At 37.9% G+C, this 20,964-nt stretch overlaps 1 protein-coding gene across 1 annotated transcript in view; it reads right to left on the bottom strand.

Moving 5' to 3' along the window:
- The window catches only part of RASGRF1 (Ras protein specific guanine nucleotide releasing factor 1), a 204,311-nt gene extending 193,094 nt beyond the window's left edge, over positions 1–11,217 (bottom strand). Inside the window, exon 1 of the mRNA XM_044660151.1 lies at positions 10,942–11,217. Coding sequence (XP_044516086.1) covers positions 10,942–11,217 — 276 coding nt within the window. The remainder of the gene's footprint in view (positions 1–10,941) is intronic.
- Between the last annotated feature and the right edge of the window lie 9,747 nt (positions 11,218–20,964).

Consider the following 20,964-nt stretch of genomic DNA (forward strand, 5'->3'; position numbering starts at 1 on the left):
TAAGTGTCTGAGGTCACATTTGAATTCAAATCTTCCTGAATGCAGGCTCAGGGCTTTTTCTTCTTCTTCTTTTTATGAACCCTTCCATTCCATCTTAGAATCAGGACTGTGTATTGGTTCCAAGGCAGAAGAGTGGCAAGGCCTCTCTCTCAATTTACTGAGCCACCTAACTGCCTCCCCACCCTTTAAAAATCCCTTATCTTCTATCTTATAATCAATACTAAGTATCTGTTTCAAAGCTAGGTTAGGCAACTGGGGCTAAATGACTTGCCCAGGATCACTCAACTAGGAAATATCTGAGGCCACATTTGAATCCAGGATCTTCTGTCTCTTGGCCTGACTCTTTATCCACTGAGCCAAGGGCTTCTTTCATCATGCCATCTATGTGTGCAGAGCACTATGTTGAGTGGTATCTTGCCCCCTAGGAGTTTATAATCTAGTAGGAGGATAAGACACAGACAATTTTAATATACAATTTTACATGATACAGAGCACAGGTTATGTTCAAAGAACAAAAGATTGTCCTTTTTGGCTTGAATAGAAAAAGCCCAAAGGAGAGTAATATGAGATAAAGCAGGGGAGGTGGGATGGTGCCAGATTGGGTAGGATCTGAGGGATACAGCATGTTCAAAGAATGACTCCATTATATTTAAATATAACATAGAGATTATTCTAACAGGATATGGGCTTGGCTTTTAAATTGTGTTGGTGTGGAGAGAGTAGAAGGGAGAAACTATTGCAGTAATCAAAGTGTGTGCGTGTGTGGGATGAAAGCCTTTTCTAATATGGTGGCAGGGGGAATAAAGAGAAGGGAATATATGCAAGAGATGTTGTGGTTATGAAATAAGTAGGACCTGCTAATTTTTAAGACATAAGACAACTTTAGGATTTTTTCTAGCTAGGACTGGAATAGTATGTTTTGCCTTGAGTTCAGTTTCAAAGTGAGATTAGAGTGACAAGAAAGCTAAAAGATCTGATTGTGTATCTGTTATGATTAAATTCTCATTTCTATCAGTGATCAGCAAACAGTAGGTTGTACTTGTTTTGACATTTTAAATGTATACCTAATGCTATTGTTAAGATCACTTTCCTCTCCTTGTGCCCCTGATTCCTTCCTCTTTCATGTCTTCTGGGAAGTTATTCCACCGCTCTTCCCCATCTTATATGTTTTCCTTTAGACTTTTTCTTAACTTATTGTCCACAAACATATCAAACTTCCCTCATTTAGTAAAAAAATTACTTGGTCATCCTTGGCATCCTTTCAAGTTATCATTCTCTATCTCTCCTCCATTTCTTTTCCGGGCTCCTAGAAAGAGCAGATAATCATTCATTCTACTTCTCACCACCCACTCACTTCTCAACTCCTTACTATCAGACTTCCAACCATTCCACTTGACTGAAATTGCTCTTGCTGAGGTTACCGGCAATCTTTTAACTGCTATATATGTGTCTTTTCTCGGTTTTTGTTCTTCTTGACCTCTCCACAGCTCTTGACACTATTGACAATCCCTTGCTCCCTGGTTTCTCTTCCCTTGCTTCTCTGACATGATTTTTTCCTGTTTCTGCTATCTGTCTTACAACCTTTTTCTAAAGCTTACTTTTCTGTTTTATCATCTTTCTTCTCCCCCTATAAGTGTGGAGATAGTCCCTGGGCTTTATCCTTGATCTTTTTGTGTTTTCTCTCTTTACTTTCTTCCCTAGTCATCTCATTTTATAAACTCAGATATCATTTTTAGAGAGATGACTTTGATGTTGTTCAATAATTTCAGTTTTATCCAAGTCCGTGTGACTCCTTTCTTGGCAAAAATACCGGAGGGGTTTGCCATTTCATTCTCAGCTCATTTTATAGATGAGGAGGTGGAGGCAAACAAGGTTAAGTGACTTGCTGGTAAATGTCTGGGACCAGATTTGAACTCAAGTCTTCCTGACTCTGGGCTTTGTGCTCTATCCACTGTACCACCTTGCTATCCATGGACAAATGACCACCAAATCTTTATTTATAAAAAAGTCTCAATTTCTCTTCTGAATTCTACGCACAAACCAACTGATTGCTGAGCATCTTAACTGCATGATCTACTGGCATATCAAACTGAACATGTCCAAAACATATCTTTCAAACTCCTCTTAAAAAGTCTTTATTTCTGTTGAGAAAAAGGAAGCTCAATGGTGCAGTGGACAGAATGCTAGACTTGGAGTTAGAATCTGAGTTCAAATTCTACCTTAGATTGTTGGATAACCCTGGACAAATTATTTAATCACTGCCTGCTTCAGTTCCTCATCTGTAAAATGAGCATCTGCCTCATGGGGTTGTTGTGAGGATTAAATGATATAAAGAAATGGAAAGCATTTTGAAAACCTTAAATAAGCACACAAAAACATTATAGTTATTGAAAGCAAGATTAGTCCCTGAGGTTCATAACCTCAGCCTCATCCTTGACTCTTCCCTATCCTTAGCGCCTCTCTATATCTAATCAGTTTTTAAGCCTTGTTAATAATCACAGAATTTCAGAGTTGGAAGATATTTCAGTAATGATCTGGTTCAACCCACACCTAAGTAAAGAATCCTAACTACAGCATATCTAACAAGTGGTTACCCAGCCTTTGCTTGAATTCTTCTAGAATAGGGGAGTCCACTCTCCTAGGGCAGTCTATTTCCCTTTTAGATAATACCATTCATCAGAAAGTTTTTCTTTTCATCAAGTCTATATTTTCCTCCTCTATCCACTAGTGGCTCTACTTTGTACCATCCTTCCATTCCTCTCTGATTCCATTCTTTCTCCTTTCTGATCTATCTTCTACTCAGTTGCTGAAGCCTGTGCCATGTCACTTGCTCAAATACCTTTTGACAACTATGATTTTTAGGTGTGTGTGTGTGTGTGTGTGTGTGTGTGTGTGTGTGTGTGTGTGTGTGTGTGTCCTGGAGCCCTTTGGCAGTCTGGTGAAACATATGAACCCTTACTTGAAAAATGTTTTTAAATGTATAAAATAAAATACACAAGATTATAAAGGAAAACAATTACATTGAAATACAATTACCAAAATGTGTTTTTAAAATTCAGACAAACTTAAGTTAAAATTTATCCTTGCTTAAAATCAAATTTCTTAGCCTGGAATTTAAAGGGAGGCCTCCACAATCTGGAACAGCTAGGTGGAGAAGTAGCTAGAACACATGATTTGGAGTCAAGAAGACTTGAGTTCAAATTCAACCTCACACACTTATTAGTTGAGTCACCTTGGGCAAGTCCCTTAACCTTGTTTGCCTTAGTTCCTGAAATCTATAAAATGAGCTGGAAGGAAATGGGAAAGCACTCAAATATCTTTGCCAGGAAACCCCATATGGGTTCACAAGGAGTCAGACAGACAGTACTGAACAACAACAACAAATCCACTGTCTTGCTCCAATCTATCTTTCCAGCTTTATTTCAAATTTTCTCCTCCACATACTCTACATTTCAGCCAAACTGGAATAGTTATTCCTCCACTTTAGAATCCTGAATTTTCCCCAACTTCTAATTATATGCCATTAATTTGCATAAGCCACTCCCCACCCAGCATAGGATGTACTCACTTATATCTTATTCCCATCTTTAACTTCATTAAGGACTCTCAGGTGCCATATCCTATATAAAGCCTTCCCTGATTTTCTCCTCTACTAACGTTCTTCTTCAAGTTCCCTTTGTAGTTACTTAGTTGAATACTCAATGAATGTTAGCTCCTTGAGGACTGGGATTTTGTATCTGCACATTCAGCAACTAGCATAGAGAGTCTTTACTTTTGCAGGTCTTACCCTAGCATTGAGCATAGTGATTGGAACAAAATAATCTTCAACAAATTCTTTTTTATTTATTTAATAATTCATTTCTTTGACAATACCTTATGAATTGTAGGTGCTCAATAACTATTTACTGATTTATTGTTTTCTTTAAAGAACCTTTTGAACATTAAAATGTGTTTGGCCTTGGAAAACATTTTTAACTTTCTAAAACTTAATTTAATTTTGATATGCTAATAGCCCCTAATGTAGAGAACATTTTTAGAGAAAAATACCATTAGGTCAATGGCAACTGTGTCAATATAGACTAGGGACCTATGCTGGACTGAATTGGAAAATATCAGGTTAACAGAGATTGGAAATTTATAAATGTTCTGATTACCAACATATAACAAGTAGGATGGAAGAATTCTATTTTCTAGTTTCAAGTAATTGAATGGTAATATATTTAATTCTGAAGAAAAGACTTGCAAAGATGACAGAAATATGCATTAACCAAAAACCAGTTCATTGTGTTGTGTATAAACTGAACATTTGTGATATGGAACATGCCTAAGTTCTAATGTTTTAAGTTTTATATCTTTATAGCTATATTTCAAGTTTGGAGACTGAACCTATATGATTGAGTTTTAACCTGGGGTTCTCTAACTGTAGTGCGTGACCCTGTTGACCAGTGGTACACAAGTGTCCCCCAAATAATTCCAAGAACTGAATAAACTAAGGATCACATTTATGCAAGCTCCTTAAAAATATCATTGTTTTCACATTAAATCCTTCAACCAAATTTATTTAGAGCTGAAAGGTATAGTCCAAGTTCTTCTTTCTTCATTCTTCCCCCTCTTCCATTTTAGAGAAGTGAAAATTGGCATTTAGAGGAGAGAAGCTACTTGCCCAGGGCCACATAGCCAGAATCTCTCACTGTTGAGTCAATCCTTTTCCTATTACACTGCAATGCCTCCTTTATTTCTAGGAAAGCAGAGTTATACTGAATGTTTCTCATTTATGACAAATACTGCATACTAGGAGTAAGTGGCACAAAATGTCTCTTCAAGTGGAGTTGAGTGGACACCACTTCATGGAGGAAGAAACAGAGATCCTAGAACACCAGTTCAAGACTACTCCTGGGGACAGGGGTGGTATCAGAAACTCACAGGGCAGAAGCTCACGAGAACCTATGTGCTTCCAAAATTAACTATTATTGCTAAATGCTAAGCTCTGTTGTTTCTATACTGCTAAAGGACTTCAGGTGCTCTCAGTTCTGGTTTTCCTGGTTTCATAGTGACTCTGGGCAAGAAAATCAAATTCTAGACCCTGCTCTGGCTAACATTTATCATCTTATATGTGTTTCTTATTCTTTCTGGTCTCAGTTTTCTAATCTATAAAGTTAGCAGGTAAGGCTAGATCATTTAGTTCTGAAAATTCTGTGATTGTAACTTTTGGCAGAGTGACTGAAAAGAAGAAAAAAAACCCAACAAACCCCAATCCCCCAAAACTAATTGACTTGGACAGAAACTTTCATGAAAACATTTTGACATTGGCAATGTAAGTACTTAGAGCATCTTTCATCTCTGTATCTCAAATGCTACTTAATAAACATCTGTGGGCTCATTTCTGTTCTTGGCTATTTGTGTGCAAGAGAAGACTGAATCTTGGAATAGGCAAAAGCTCAAAACTCCCACAAACCTGGGGAGTAACTGCACATGACAGAAGGTAGGGTGCACTACTGGGTGCTCTTAACACTAAGGTTCTTGATATTAAATATATATGCATATATATATATATTTACATGCTCCAGAACTTCTAGAAATAAAGAATACATTTAAGTTTATCTAGGGAGGGAATAATATACATTAATTCATTCATTTTTTAAAAAAAAATATTATTTGCAGCATACTGTGAAGGGTGCTAACAGTGAGTGATACAAAATTTATATGATAGTTATGCCTGCTCTCATGAAGCTTACAGCCTAGGAAAGCAATAAAACACAAACATAAAATAACTTTGATACCCAATATTTCATAATAAACTAATGTGAGAGTTGTAAAACAAAGTTCTATATGAGATCTAGTCATTACTAGAAGGTTTCATGGAGCAAATGACATTTGAGTTTGTCTCTAAAAGATGAATAAGGATTCAATAAACAAAGAAAGGCTGGCACAAACTCCAAGAGAAATGGCATGAGTAAAGGCATGGAAGTGGGAGAGAGATATGGTCAGAAGATAAGTAGTTTAGTTTGACTGGATCATTGATAGCCTTGAGGGCAGTAATATGAAATGAAACTAAAAAGGTGAGGTTTGGAATACCAGGAAAAGGAACTTGAATATTACTTAGTAATTAATAGGGAACTATTTAAGTTTGCTTAGTAGAGAGGTGACATGATCCAGACTTGTACATAAAAAAGATTGTTTCAGCAGTAATATGAAGGCTGGATCAGACCAGGAGGTGAGTGGAGGCAGGAATATATGCTTCAGAGGCTATTACAAAAATGATAAAAAAATCTAGTAGTGTTACTATTTCTGGGTTATGTTAGTATTGTTGACTGGAACTTGCCTATTAATCATAGTTCAAGAGGGTGGCTCTGTGTAATGAGAGCCAGGCATAGAGTTCAAATCTGGCCTTGGACACTTTCTAGCTGTGTGACCCTGGGCAAGTCACTTAACCCCCATTGCCTAACTCTTTCCACTCTTCTGCCTTAGAACCAATATACAGTACTAATTCTAAGACAGAAGGCAAGAGTTTTTGTTTTTGTTTTTAGGAAGAAAAAGTGTTCTTGCTAATTGGCCAATGTGGTATGCCAGAGAGTGGGCTAGGTTTTTTTATTCTTCTGGTTATTATACTTCATGTTGTAGGCTGATGAGAAAGGGACAACAAGGGGATATTTTTTGGTAAGAAATACAGAAATAAGATGAAGTATCTGCACATGAGAAAGTAAAGCATTGCATACTATATATACATATACATGTATATATATATATTTCAAAGATATGATTACATCTTATCTAGTCACTCAAAAAGTGCCCCAAATTTCCCTGGACACATATTTTCTCATACATTGGTCTACACCTTCCTTGGAGGCTCATAAAGAGTGAAACCAATAAAATAAGTATTCCAAGCTGGTTGCTTGGCTTGAGTTATTCATTTCACTGAATAATTAACTTTCACTTTGGGATTTCAGAATTATTGGTTAATACATTAGAGAGTTAAACACTAACAGCAGAACTATCTTTAGGGAATGCTCTATGCAATCATTGCCTTGGGTCCCTTGCTTTGGGACAAGGGCCCAGGGACAAAGACAGAGAGAGGCAGCCAGTGGGAGTGGGTTGGAGGATGGGGAGAGCACGCTGCTAGCTGTTCTGCTAACTTGAGGATCATAATAAATAATTACTAAGGTAGAGGGATTAGGACTGGCTCTCCCTCCTTCCGTTGTGACTTTCTCCCTTTCAAGACTGTCCTTGGTGTTCTTTTGAGCTGATTTTGTCTCATGATGGTTAATCTCTTGTGCAGAATTCTATGGCAATTTAGATTTACATTTTTCTTCTATAAGTGCTATGTATTTATTTGTGTGTTAATCTATTGAAAGGCCATGGTTGTTACAGCCTTACATTTCAGACTATCAGATAGGATCATCCCTAGGGAGGAAAAATCCAGGTCTAAATTTCCTGGACTAAGTATTACCTTGGTTAATTCTGTGGGAATTTATCATCTCAGAGATGATTGGAGTAGAATATAAGCTCCTTGAGGACAAGAACTTTGTCTTTGCATCTCTGACATGGTACCTTATATATAGTAAGTGCTTAATAAATGCTGATTGAATGGAACAGATTTGCAAATAGTCAATCTGATTTGGTTATTTTAATATTTTATTTGGTTATTTTAATATTTTAATAGTAGGCATATGTTTGAAATAGCATTCTCATAGCAAAATAGGTTTTGCAATGAAGCAAACCATTCCATTTTCCATTTTGTGTTGTCTGAACTCCTTTGGCTCAGATGGCCTTTTCTTGTAAAATCTTTCTTTGCTAACAACCCCTGGTGGGTTATATGGCTATCATTCAAATGAAGCTTTAAAAATCAAATTAGAATGTGTTAGTCAAATTAGTAGTGTCTTGTAATGCAACAGGGGTCCAAGGGATGGACTAACATAGCCTTGTTCTCAGGGGAAAGGATTAAGCTGGAAACTAGATTCTTTGACCATGTTTTTAGCTCAATTTGAAGTAATCTGATGCTCATTTTCTCTTCAATTCTACACCTATTTTGAGTAAATCAGAACTGCTTGATGTTTTGGGACTGGTCTCTGGTATATTTGGGGTGCATCCACATATTTAACCCAATCCACAGGTATCTGACAAGCCTCCCTTATCAGCAGATAATTCCAGAAGTGCCTGCTTGTGGTTTCGCTCTGACACACATATATATATTCGCTCCAGCCTTGCCCCACCACTCACACTTTGTTTTCCATTCCTTCAGAAACGCTATCTAAGGCTTCAAGGAGGGAAATCAGGTGTACATCAACACCATGATTCAAATATACGCAATGCCTAGAATCATAGTATCTTAGGATCTGGAACTGGAAAGGTCCTTAGCATAATACAATAACATTTTACAGAAGAGGAAACTGAGGTGCAACAGCACTGTACACAATGGCAAATTGGGGTTTTCTAGCTCCAGATTTGGTGCTCTTTTAAAGCTATCTTTTAAGATCTTCCTATTTTTCAGTTTCTTCCACAGCCTTATCAAATGAACAGGCAGCCTTCATTATACCAGACAAACATCACCAAGCTTTTGGAATGAACTTCCTTTAGATAAACTCATTTCTGAGGTCAAATCAATAGGTTTTGGAGGAAAGAACACTGGAGTGGAGAAGAGGACACCGTGCTAATTCCACCACTGTTATTAACAAGTGACATGGACCAAGACATTTCACTTTTCTGCATGTCATTGATAAATTCACAAAAGTATGATTTAGAGCTAGGTGTTTGTCCAACTCCCTAATTTTTAAGATATAGCTCAAAGAGTTCAGGGACTTGTCCAAGCCCATACAGGTAGTGACAGGGTTGGATTTGAACCTCCTCCTGAAGGCAACTCCATTGCTATTTCCATGAAGCCTTGCCACTGTCTCATCTTGTGAAAAGTGGCAGGACGACTGTATCTTTAAGGATCCTTTAAGGTGAGGCCAATCAGTTCACATGATGGATCGGTGTATTTTGGAAAAAGATTTCTTATAGTATAGAGTAGGTAAAAAATATTCATTGGCCTTCTCCCTCCCACCATATAATGAGAACACAAATAGATTTAGAGATGCATAGAGTACCTCCAAGTAAAAGTAACCAATTCTTCCCCACTTCACAACATTCACTCCAACCCTATCTCAAAGTTGAAAACACGAATAATTATAGCCTATTGGCATGCCCAAGGTGGGAGGGCTCGTGAGAAAACACCTGAGGTACCAAGGAAGCTAGACACTCAGAATTCTCATATAACCTGTCAACGAACCAGAGGTGGAGTTGGGGAAAGAACGCAGATGACAGGAGATTTAGGGAAGGTCCAGTAAATCTGAGGCATGAAAAGAGCAATCACCACCAGCCAGGATGTGGTTTTCAGGGTAGGGGTGCTTGCAGTCAGTTGCGTGGAACCTGGCCCAACCTCCTCCATATCTGAAGCTTGGGGAGATTACTAGTAAATAAGGGCTGAGGACAGAGGATGAATAATTGGGGTGGGTAGGGGAAGCAGAGAAGGTGAGTATATGTAGGGTTCGAGAGCTAAATCTTTCCCCTTGGCCTGGCGCGCTCCTCTGGAGCGCTCGCGCCTGAACCCCCGCCCTGGTTGTGCCCATTAGCCATGCAGCTCAGGGAAGGCGAGGGCAGCAGCGGTGGCAGCGATAGCGGTAGCAGGAGGAGGGGTTAGTGCCCGCGGCTGGCAGGTTCCGCTGCAGCAGAGCCTCTTTGGCGCGGTGTCCATCTGAGGGCACTGTCGGGTAGCAAGGAGCTGACTAATTAAAGCCCGCTGATTTCTCAGTAGGAAGAGAGGCGGAGGAGAGGATGAAGATGGGGTTGGGGGATGGCTCCTGTCCACTGGTCTCCCCAACTTCACTGAACCTGAAGGACAGACCCTCAAAAACCCCTTTAGGAGCCCGCTTCAGCACTTTAGCCTCAGTAAGCTGCGTTAGTGCCCTGCAAGCTCGTCTCTGGGTAGCGGCCCTTCCTGACTGACCCCTTGCCCAGGACTCTTACTGTAGCCTAGCCTTGCTTCTGCCTAGCTCACTGCAGGGCTGGAAAGCTTCCTTCAGGGTAATACTCGGGATGCGCGGAGTCCCACGTTGCAATCAGATGCCTTCTCTGTTCCCCAACATCCTCCCGCCCCTCCACCACCTCTCTCAACCCCGTTTGTTAAGGGGCAGCAAAAAGTGATCTACTAGCCTGCCTCCCCTTCTCCCCTCTCCCCTTCTATCCCTCATTGTGGGCTGTGCTTGGGAGGGCTAGGGAGCCCAGTTGACCCGTCAGCATCGGGGCTGCAGTATCAGTGCGGGGTGGGGATGGTAGAATGGAGGGGAGGGGAATAGCACAATTCTAGGCTCAGTCCTCTGCGCAAGAGGCATAGACCAGATTGGGCATCTCCAGCTTCAGCTCTCTAGCGCTCGGAGCACGGGGGGAGGGGGTTAAGGGATGGGGACGAATTTTTCTTTTTCGCTCTTCCTCCCCTCCCACCCTTTAAATCACTTTTTACTGGCCCCCTCCCCAGCATCAGTTTTAAGAGGACTGAGAAAAAAAGTAGATATAGAAATATTTCCCTCTCTCCCAGAGACTAGAAGAGCAGGTCCCCTGCAGTCTCACCCTGTGTCACTTCTTTCCCTCCCCAACCAGTAAAGAAGTCAACACCTGTCTTCTCCCTGGCTGCAGGGTGAGGGGTGGAAGTGGAATAGGATGAAGGTGGCAGATTCTTGTCTTCTTTAGCTAACAGATTGGAGGAAGGGGCTAAAGTTAAAGTTCCTAAGGCACTCCTCCCCGCTTGAAAGAAACCCTTGCCCCTGTAATATTAGACGCGCGTGCTTTTGTATATGTATGGAATCGCTCTAGCGCTCGGGACCTGCCAGCCCTTCAGGTCTCTCACAGAGGTACGCATCCACACTTTCCGCATCCTCCTCCTGCCCCGTACACCCTGAGTTCCTATACCTGTTTCTCCAGCGATTCCTTTCCTGAGAGGGACGGCTTGGGAGACGGCGCCCGGTCACACACGCAGCCCTCCAACAGGTACAATCCCGAGGGTCTGGAACTGGAGTCATTTTCAAAGTAGAAGAGCAGGTTTTGCAGCAAAGCAAACCACTTCGTTTGCCATTTTGTGTTATCTGAGCTTCTCTTGCTCAGATAACCTCTTCTCGTTCCATCTTTCTTTGCCAACAGCCCCAGGTAGGTTACATGGCCATCATTCAACCGTATTCCTTTCTGCATTGTGTTTGGAAGCCAACAAGATCCTGGATTCTTACATTTTCCCAGACTAAGACACAGGGAAACACTCACTACCTGACAAGCAGGAGCCTAACCAGCCGCCTCTCTCTCTCTCTCTCTCTCTCTCTCTCTCTCTCTCTCTCTTTCTCTCTCTCTCTCTCTCTCTCTCCTCTCGCCTCTCTTTTCTTTTTTTCCCCCTTTCTCTACTCCAAATATCTATTTATAATCCAGGATATAATGCTTTGCTTCGGCTTCCTGAATCCAGATGTGCTATTCCCAGCCAAAGCATTTCTTCCGCAGAGCCACGTTCAATGGAGAATTTGCCTTAGGCTTTCCAGTCGGCTGGAAAATCTGATAGATTCTAGAGCTTTGGATCCAGCCAAGGGGAGAGTCATGTGATGTGGATCCCTCGAAGAGCCAGTTTCAGCACCACGGACAGACACACGCACGCAGTCCTACCAGTACAGGAACGAGGGGCATTAAAGCAAAACTACACACACGTATAAATATAGCTGTAGAACACAGATACATATATGTATATATACACATATGTGTATGTGTGCATGTATATATATCTATATCTATATATTCTTTCCCATTCCCCTCACCCCAACTTATAGAGGGCATTTAAAAATAAATTCAAATTCATAACTATTGGACTATATAGGATCTTATTCAATAATCAGTCTTGGAAGTAATTTTAATTTTAATAGTTCTATGCCTGACCAGTGTTCACAGTGCACTTGAGTTAAGTTTCAGTTTTCATTCTCTCCTTCCAAAGGTTAGTTTTTTATTTTTTTGCAGCACCTTTTTTTTTTCCTAATTCAAAAGTGAAGGGGGTATGTGTGAAAAAATAGTTCAAATGATCTTTTGGAACTCAATAATCATATGAGGAAAAGAGGTATCACCTAATCCACTGGGGGGGGGTGTCCACAGGAGTCATAAAAACAATTCCTATTCATAGCTCCATCAGTGACCTGAGAAAAGCAAGGAGCCCACTAGAGTGTTTGGCTTTCCTTTTTTAAATGTTGCCATAATTAGCTAGCTCATCCTTCCAATCACACTGAGGTCTGGTTTGGGAGCCACTGCTGCGAGTTTCTGCAAATACCCACCCGAAATGCCGAAAGGAGGCTTAAAAAGCAGAAGGCTCAGGGAATATGTTAGACTTCAAATAGCAGGAATGGCGCAATGATACCTTAATGATAGATATTCCCTTTTTATTTTTAGATCCCCTCGCCTACACAGTTACAAGGAATTTATCAGAGAACGTCACATTTCCCGCATGCTGCACACACAGAGAAATATCAACGTGCGACAGTAATTCTGCAGCAGATCTCCCTTTGGCGAGAAAGGCAGATTTTCACAGATCCGTTGCAAAAAGACCAAGGTTTATTTGCAGTCAAGGGAGGCTGCCTCATTGCCACCTAAAGGAAACTGTATTTCTGGATTGAATTGATCTCTGCCCTATCTTTCCTCACTGCTCCTTCTCTACTCCCTCCCCCTGAGAAATGAAGCTTCATTTTCCCCTGAGTCAATTGGTGATCCATAGGAATTCATCCACCATCCTTAATGGAGGTACACTTACAAAAGGCAAAGAAATCACTTTACTTTCTAAAGTAATACTAGAATCTGATCTAAAAAGCCTCAGAATATGAGACACATTCTAAGCATTTTTAAAAAAAAAAAAAGTAATAACCTAATCATTAGTTCTTCTGCTCATTGTCTTTTCTAACATACTATATAATAAATACCACTGCTATTATACTCTTTAAGGCTATTCATAGGTCTAAGATCCTTGATTCTGTGCCTCAGATGTAGGCTATTCTTACTGAACTAGAGATAGGAGAACGTTTAAGCAATATTTCCTTTGACATTGCATTTGTATATAGAAGACCTGAGTTCAAATCCTGAATCTTGTTTTTTTTTGTGATCAAGGCCGAGCCAATAACTTTTTTGGCATTCAGTTTCCTCATTTGAGGAGGAAAATGAGGAGATTAGACCAGTTGATCTTTAATGTTCTTTCCAAGTCTAAGTTTTATGTAACTATTCTTAACTCATAAACAGATTTCCTCTCTGGAGGAGGAAACATGATTTTTGAAATATAAATCAAATGTTTAAAGTACTTTAATGTTTATGAAATATTTTTATGATAGCTCTGTGAAGCAGGTCATGAAATTTTTCCTTTTCCTCTTTTACAGATGAAGAACTGAGGCCCAAAGAGGTTATGTGACTTGCCCTGTGTCTCATAAGCCATTGTTTCATACAATCAATTACAAATGGCAGAGCTAGTGCTCAAACTGAGATCTGACTACACATCCAATATTCTTTACACTGTATTATGCTCATTTTCTTTCTCTCAGGGTGTATTATATGCAGAAAAAAATTAAGGGAGGAATGAGAATCTTATAAGAAAACATATTGATTCTTGAGGCACAACTCAGCTGGCAGAAGATGGTACCTTTTTCAGGGCATGAATAATCATTAGGCCAAAGAACCCTCATTCACATGTCTCCTTTTTTTTAATGGGTTAGAGACTTTTGTTAATATGGAATGAAAATGTTGCCAAAGTTTGCTCCATATTTTCCGACCTTGTGCTGCTTTAAAAGGAGACCTAGAATCCACATACCTTCCTGTTTTGCCAGAGAGAAAAAAGCCCTATTTGGCTATACTCTGATGTATGCAGTAGCTACAAAATTACTATCTAATATTACTCAATGCACTTGAATTAATTTCAGTTTTCATCCTCTCCTCCAAAAGGTCCATTTTTTCAGTACTTTTCCTAATTCAAGGTGAAAGGAGTATTGTGTAAAAATAGCTCAAATATTCTTTTGGACCTCAATCATGGATAAGGAAAAGAGTTTTCACCTAATTCATTGGCAAAAAAACCCAGTTTAAAGCTTCTGGATAATAACATGACATTAAAGAAAATTCTTTGAGGAATGAAATGAGTTGTTATACTCTATTTTCAAGAGCAGAAAGTTGGAGACTTTCTCTTTTTTAAAAAAAATGAAGTCCAGAGCCTTTGCAAAAGACTTAATTCCCCAAACTCTGGGTTCTATTAATATCATTCTAATAAATAGGTTATACTCTATAGCAGGGGTCGGCAATGTATGGCTCTTTCTGCAGGAGCCATAAAGTCAATTTTTTTCAGGCGCTGTTACAGGAGTGCGCAATGTGAGCACTGTACGGTTCTCACGAAATTACATTTTAAAAAATGTGGCATTTATGGCTCTCACAGCCAAAAAGGTTGCCAACCCCTGCTCTATAGGGTTAACATTTAAAAAAAGTAAAACAGCATTACCAAATCAATTTGATCTTGGGCAATCAGAGTTTGAAAAAAATAGTTGAATTTTCACACAGAGATATCTCTCTAACATCTATCAACAGGAGAAAAGAGGTATCATTTTACCTCAAACAGTCCATTTACAGACAAATTTAAGCACAGTTTTCTGTTTACATTTGGCCCCTTTCAGTGAAATCAAGGATAGGGGCAAAGGATTAAATTGTTTTGAGTTGCCTCAATCTTATTTCAAATGTCTGTGTTGAATGAGTACACGTTTTATATATTTAATTAAGTAGATGTGAATTCCAAGGTTGTAGTCTCACATAGCTGATATTAGTTAGCATTTTATAGAATAATCAAATGTTTGAATATACATATATATATATATATATTATGTTACACTGATCAATCTCTGCTCAAACATCTTTGCTTCTGAATCTCATCACCATTTCAAAGAAGTTAATGGATATGAAAGTCCAGGTTGAAATATGTGTATTCCTGTCACTAGACATTTCAAAAAGAGATCAGAAATGATTTTGGAAGTATCTTCTTCAACTTAAAAATACTATATAATTGTTTTGAGGCTTTTGGGAAGCTTGTTTTGGGTGATATCTAAGGGTAGCTATTTCCTAGGACTCCCTACATTTGAGTGGTAGAAATTAAGTCATTACTCAAAGAGAAATCAATTAATTACCAAATTAATTAAAAAAATACAAAAACATAGTATTGGTGCACAGTGGTAACTTTTCTCCCCTAAAAATTATTATTAAAAAATGTCAAGGGCAACAAAATTTGTAAAGAAACAAATCCTCTGTTCTAACTTTTCTCCCTGGAAATGGACATAGCTGCTAAGGATAGCATTGACTTTAAGTACAAACTGATTTTCAAAATATTATAGAACAATGATGGAAAATTATGAGTGATATTGCCTTATCAAAACAAAAAGTCTTCTGAAGGCAAAATAACCCCACAAAACACTTGTGTGAGAACTAGCTGAACCAGATAATTCTAGGAACATTTGAAGATGAGAGGACAAGGGGATAATAAATAGACATAAATTGGAACAGATCTGTTGTTGTATTAGCCATATTGGTAGGACCATATTTGTACTCTATCACCATAATACTGTATTAGAGGGTACTCTGTGAGGAAGTGAACACTCAGAGTCTGAATGACTTGTCCAGGGTTACACATCTAGTTTATGGAAGAGACAACACTTGAACTCAGGCTTTTCTGACTCGGAAAGCTAGCTTTCTTATTCACTATTTTCTTTCCCATAAAATTTTTATGTGAATGATTTATATATTCACAATTTTTTTAATTTAAAAAGTATTCATTACATACTATGTACCAGACCCTGTGCTAGGTTTTGAGGACACAAAGACAAAAATGAAACATTCTGTGTCATTGAGGAGCTTACATTCTATTGGTTGGAAGCAAAATGAACATAGGTGAATAAATACAAAATTGTATAGAAAGCAAATACCAAGTGGTTTTGGGGAGGGGACGGGCTCTAATAACTGCAAGGAGCAGGATTGGCCTGATATAAGTGGTAGCACTGGATCTATGTCCTGGGCTTTTGTAAGATGAAGCTGAAGAACAATGACATTCCAGATTCCAGACATGGGATGGGAGACTGCCTGTTCAAAGTCACAAGGACAGCAAATGGAATGTTGTATATAGGAAACAAGCAATAGGCTCTAATAGCCTGTCTCATAATATAGAATATTATGTGCATGTAGAAAATAATGTGTGATAGGTCTGGAAAGATAGTCTTGAGCCAGGTTGTACCAAATAGAGGTATTTGCAATTTATCCTAAAGGATTTCTTTTATTTTTTATTTTTATTATCATGCAAAACATTCTTCCATGTTGGTCATTATAGTAAGAGCACACTCAAACAAAATCAAAACCTTAAAATAAAATCATAAGTACACTGGTGTGAAATATAGTATGCTTTGATCTGCATTCATCCAACTCCAACAATTGTTTCTTTGGAGCTGGATAGCAGTCTGTGTCATAAGTCTTTCAGAAATTGTCCCAGATCATTGCATTGCTGTGAGTAGCCAAGTTTTTACAATTGATCATCATATAATTATTGCTGTTACTGTGTACAATGTTCTCCTGATTCAGCTTATTTTGCTCAGCATCAGTTCATGAAAATCTTTCCATCTCTTTCTGAAATTATCCTGCTTATCATTTCTTATAGTACAATAGTATTCCATCACCAACATGTACCACAATTTGTTCAACAATTCCCCAACTAATGGACATCCCCTCAATTTCCAATTCTTTGCCACCACAAAAAGAGCAGCTATAGATATTTTTGGACAAGTAGATCCTTCCCCTTTTTTATTATCTCTTTGGGATACTGACCAGTAATGGTATTACAAGATCAAAGGGTATACACAGTTTCTATACCCTAAAGGATTTCTTTGACAGAAATATAAGAATTATTGGGTAGGATGTGACTTGTTCTGTCATTTAAAAGGGCTAGCTATACCCAGCTAATGTTAATCTTTATTGGAAAGGAATTGTGGTGATACTGCCATGATGCATGTCTTTGTGCTGAAGCCTAGCCTCAATCAGGAAGATAGGAGATAAATGACCTTGACCAAAAGATAAAACATATGGACTAGCCACCAAAGCTTCTTAAAAGTTCTCTTAAAGTGTAAAAACCCATTCTGAGTACTTTTTAGGCAACACATTTCTGAAGAAATGATGGTATAGTTCACATGTGTAAGAAAAAGGAAAAAAGGTTAAAAAAACAATTATAGTCTAGTGATTATTAGAGAATGAGATTAGAGCTGTAAGGGAACAACCTTCTTAAAGGATTGGGTTACAGTGGGAGAAAGTGAGTTCATAAAACCTGGCATGACTTTAAATAGATTTAAATCTTAGGTTCGAGAAATGTTTTGTGTAACATTATGCAATCTGCTTCCTTGAGCTTTGCCAATCTCATATAGACAATGGAGCTTCCTAAGACTTCCGATTTGTTTCAGTCTCTATCTTACAATGCATCCTGAATTCTATGAGATATGAGAGAGGTCATAACTATAATATCAGTTCTAGGACTAACAGAAATAGTTAAATTTTTAGATTATTTTCTGCAGTGGATCATGTCTTCATAGTCATATAAGTGAATATAAGATCCCAATGTGTATTTTTAAAGAAATTGACTTGGTAGAACAAAATTCAGTCTTAAAAGCTCTCCTTGATAATGCAGTTACCAGACATATGCTGAAATCAAACAAGATTCTAGGACAGATGCCACCACAGAAACTACTTTGTTCAATGATTTGATGAATATCATTACCAAGAGAGGCATAAAACAAGGAGACACATGCTTACTTAATGTGTATGCTATTGTAATGGAGGATATTCTGTATAGTATTGGAACTGATTTCCCTATTAGTAATGAAATTCTTCAGATACTTTTATTGAAAGGTGATATTATATTAATTGCACTAATCCCTGAAACAATGAGTCCTCCTCAATGACAACTGTGACAATTTGAAGAGATTGGCTTAACTATTCACACTAGAAAAACAAAATGGATTAAAAAACACATATGTTATATTATTATAGACAGGTAAATGGGCAACCCATTGAATTAGTTCAATAGAATACTTGCAATGGATTGGCACTACACACAGACATGCAGCTGTCCTGTCATATTGGCAAAACTCATAGAATATACTAGCTTACGCATTATTACATCTCTAGTGCTTTGAATATATATATATATAGTTAGAGATTCTCGAACCTTTGGACTTCATCTCCCAGAATCCCTTTCCATGCATCCCTACATTTGCATCTTCACGTGTTGTTTATAAGTTTGCTGTAAGCTGCGCCCTCTCTTTCTTTTCTTGTGACCATAGCTGGGGTTAGCTAGCTTTTATACTGTTAGTTATTATTAGTAAACTTTATAAAAATATAATAGTTATTGCATATTAATTTAAATCTTTACAACTATATTCTTTATGGAAATGTTAAAAGAAAGACATAAACAAGAATATCTTAGGATAAGAAGACATGAAGGAGTTGTCAACTGCATTGGTTAGAGACAGTACCCATATCAATTATTGAAATATCAAGGTGTAAGTAATTTTCTTCTTATCCAAATGTTCCTAGTGTTCTACTCATGTGCCCAATAAATGTATGTTAATATCCAATAAATATTTGTTGATAATGATAATCGTTTCTCTACTCTTCACCAAAGATCTTATTTTTCTTTAGCTTTAAATTAATTTTCATAGAGACATATTCCATCACCTGGATTACCTATTATTTTTGCTATATTGTTCAACAAAAAGTTCAACCCTTATATTTGCTTCTTACTCCTATCTAAAATTTCTTGTTCTGATACCGTTTCATCACAACAAGAAAAAGTTCTATCAGTTTATTCTTCTTTAAAAAAGATTGATTCATTAATATTCCTCCATATGAAGTCATGTATGACCAAACTAAATTATTCAGCTCTTTGAGATTTTAGTCTTTGTTTTTCTTTCTTGGATATAGGATAATTTATTTTTAAACTTCTTGGTTAAACTTTTTTTTTTTTTACTTTTTTTGGGATTGGAAGATATTCCAAGAAGTGCTATAGAAAAATGGGGCAAACTATTTCTGTCCCAAACCTGATTGTCCCATGGTTATCATGTATGAAATTTACCCTAGGTTAAGAAGAGGAAAAGATAGATGAAGTAGTATGTTTTGATTTCAGCTTTATAAATCATGACTCAATGCACCCAACCATGAGGAACTCCAAATATAGTCAATGCTGTAAAAAATTTTGAATCCCGAGAGAATCATAAAAAATTCCAAGAAGCCTAGTAAGGAAATAAAAGCATATTCTTACTCACTTTGATGGATCTGTGAACTCATTAGTGTGTGTACTTTCCCAACCCTTCTTTGTCTTCTCAATTTGTACAACCTGTTTCCATGTTATTCCATAAGTTCTTCATAAAGAATCCATACATTGTACTGAAGACCCTCCCCTGGCTCTTTTGATATCTTCTGTGTCAGTGTACAACTCAGGTTTTCCATCTGTTGTCTCTTGTTTTCAATATAAGACTGACATGTCTCCTTTGCTAGTCACATATGTTTTCCTTGGTGCCTTTTATGCTGCTTCTCACATGAAAGTGATCTTTAATAACCTCTAATAGCTTGCTTATGACTACTATATGTCTTTCAACTTTGAGTTAGCTGCCAATTTGATTGTTCTGAGATCTGAGAGTTTGATAAATTGAAACCATATAACAACATCAAGAGAATATTGGTGTGCAGATAGGCTTTTATGAAAGTGAGTAGTCTATGATTTAAATCAGATAGGGAAACTTTGGGGATGGCAAGACTCATCCCTTTCATCTCTCAGTCTTGGGGTTTGGCCTATTATCAGGCCAGGTAGAACCAGTGACTGAGTCTTTGCTGTCAGTCTGGTGGGTCTGAATCTAGTCTAAGGTAAAAAATCATATCAAGACAATTGTAGTCTTGTATTGTACATAGAGCATTGAACTTAGGGGTCAATAAAGCTGGAGTTGAGGTTTCTGCTGCTCACTCACCACATGACTTCAGGCAAATGATTTCTGGGCCTCATTTTTTTTTTTCATTTGTAAAATGAAAGGGTTGGGTCAGGTTATTTTTAAGGAAGATTCCTTCTAGCTGTATTATTCTTAGAATGCCATTTACCATAGATCTTATCTTGCCTAGGCTGTTTATGATATTCACACCTCTACCCTTTTACCCTCCAAATCATCTTTTACACAGATTCATATTTACACTTAGCTTTGATTGTGATTTTAAATGCTGAAAAATGTCTCCTTATTGTCAAGGGAGTCAAAGTTGACCATGTAAGTTTCTTCATGGCTGCCTCTAGCCTTACTTCTCTCGATGCCCCTTCATTTACTCTCTTCTCTAGCCAAACTGGACAATCTGACTCTTTCTTAGATATATTTTGCCTTTCCTTTATTTGTTATTTTTTTGTTGCTTATGTTGCTCCCTTCACATGAAATTCCCTTCCCCTCAGATCTTTTCCCCTTTTGAAATTCTTCTCATTCTTCAAGAATGTGTGTATAGAGGTCACTTAAATATTTGTTCAACTAAATGTTTTGTTGGAAGCCCAGCTCAAATGATATTTTATATGTGAAACCTTTCTTGATTTTCTCCTCTAGCCTTGCCCAAAGTAATCTCTTTTGAATTCCCATGAAACTCAATTTGTGACTCGCCTGGAAATTCTCACACACCACCTTGCATTATATTTATGTGCTTACTTGTCTTATTCCTCTCTAATAAACCCTAAGCTTCTCAAAGTCATGGTCCATGTCTTAATTTCTTTTTCCTTCAGTGCCTGACAAAATACTTTGTCCTCACTGTTATCAAAGATGTAAATAGTTGTTTGCATGCTGTCTCTTCCATTAGAATGCAAGTTCTTTTAAGGTAAGGCCTGTTTTTGCTCTTTTTTTTGTATAC

The sequence above is a fragment of the Gracilinanus agilis genome, chromosome 2 (genome assembly GCF_016433145.1).
Source record: "Gracilinanus agilis isolate LMUSP501 chromosome 2, AgileGrace, whole genome shotgun sequence".
NCBI lineage: Eukaryota > Metazoa > Chordata > Mammalia > Didelphimorphia > Didelphidae > Gracilinanus > Gracilinanus agilis.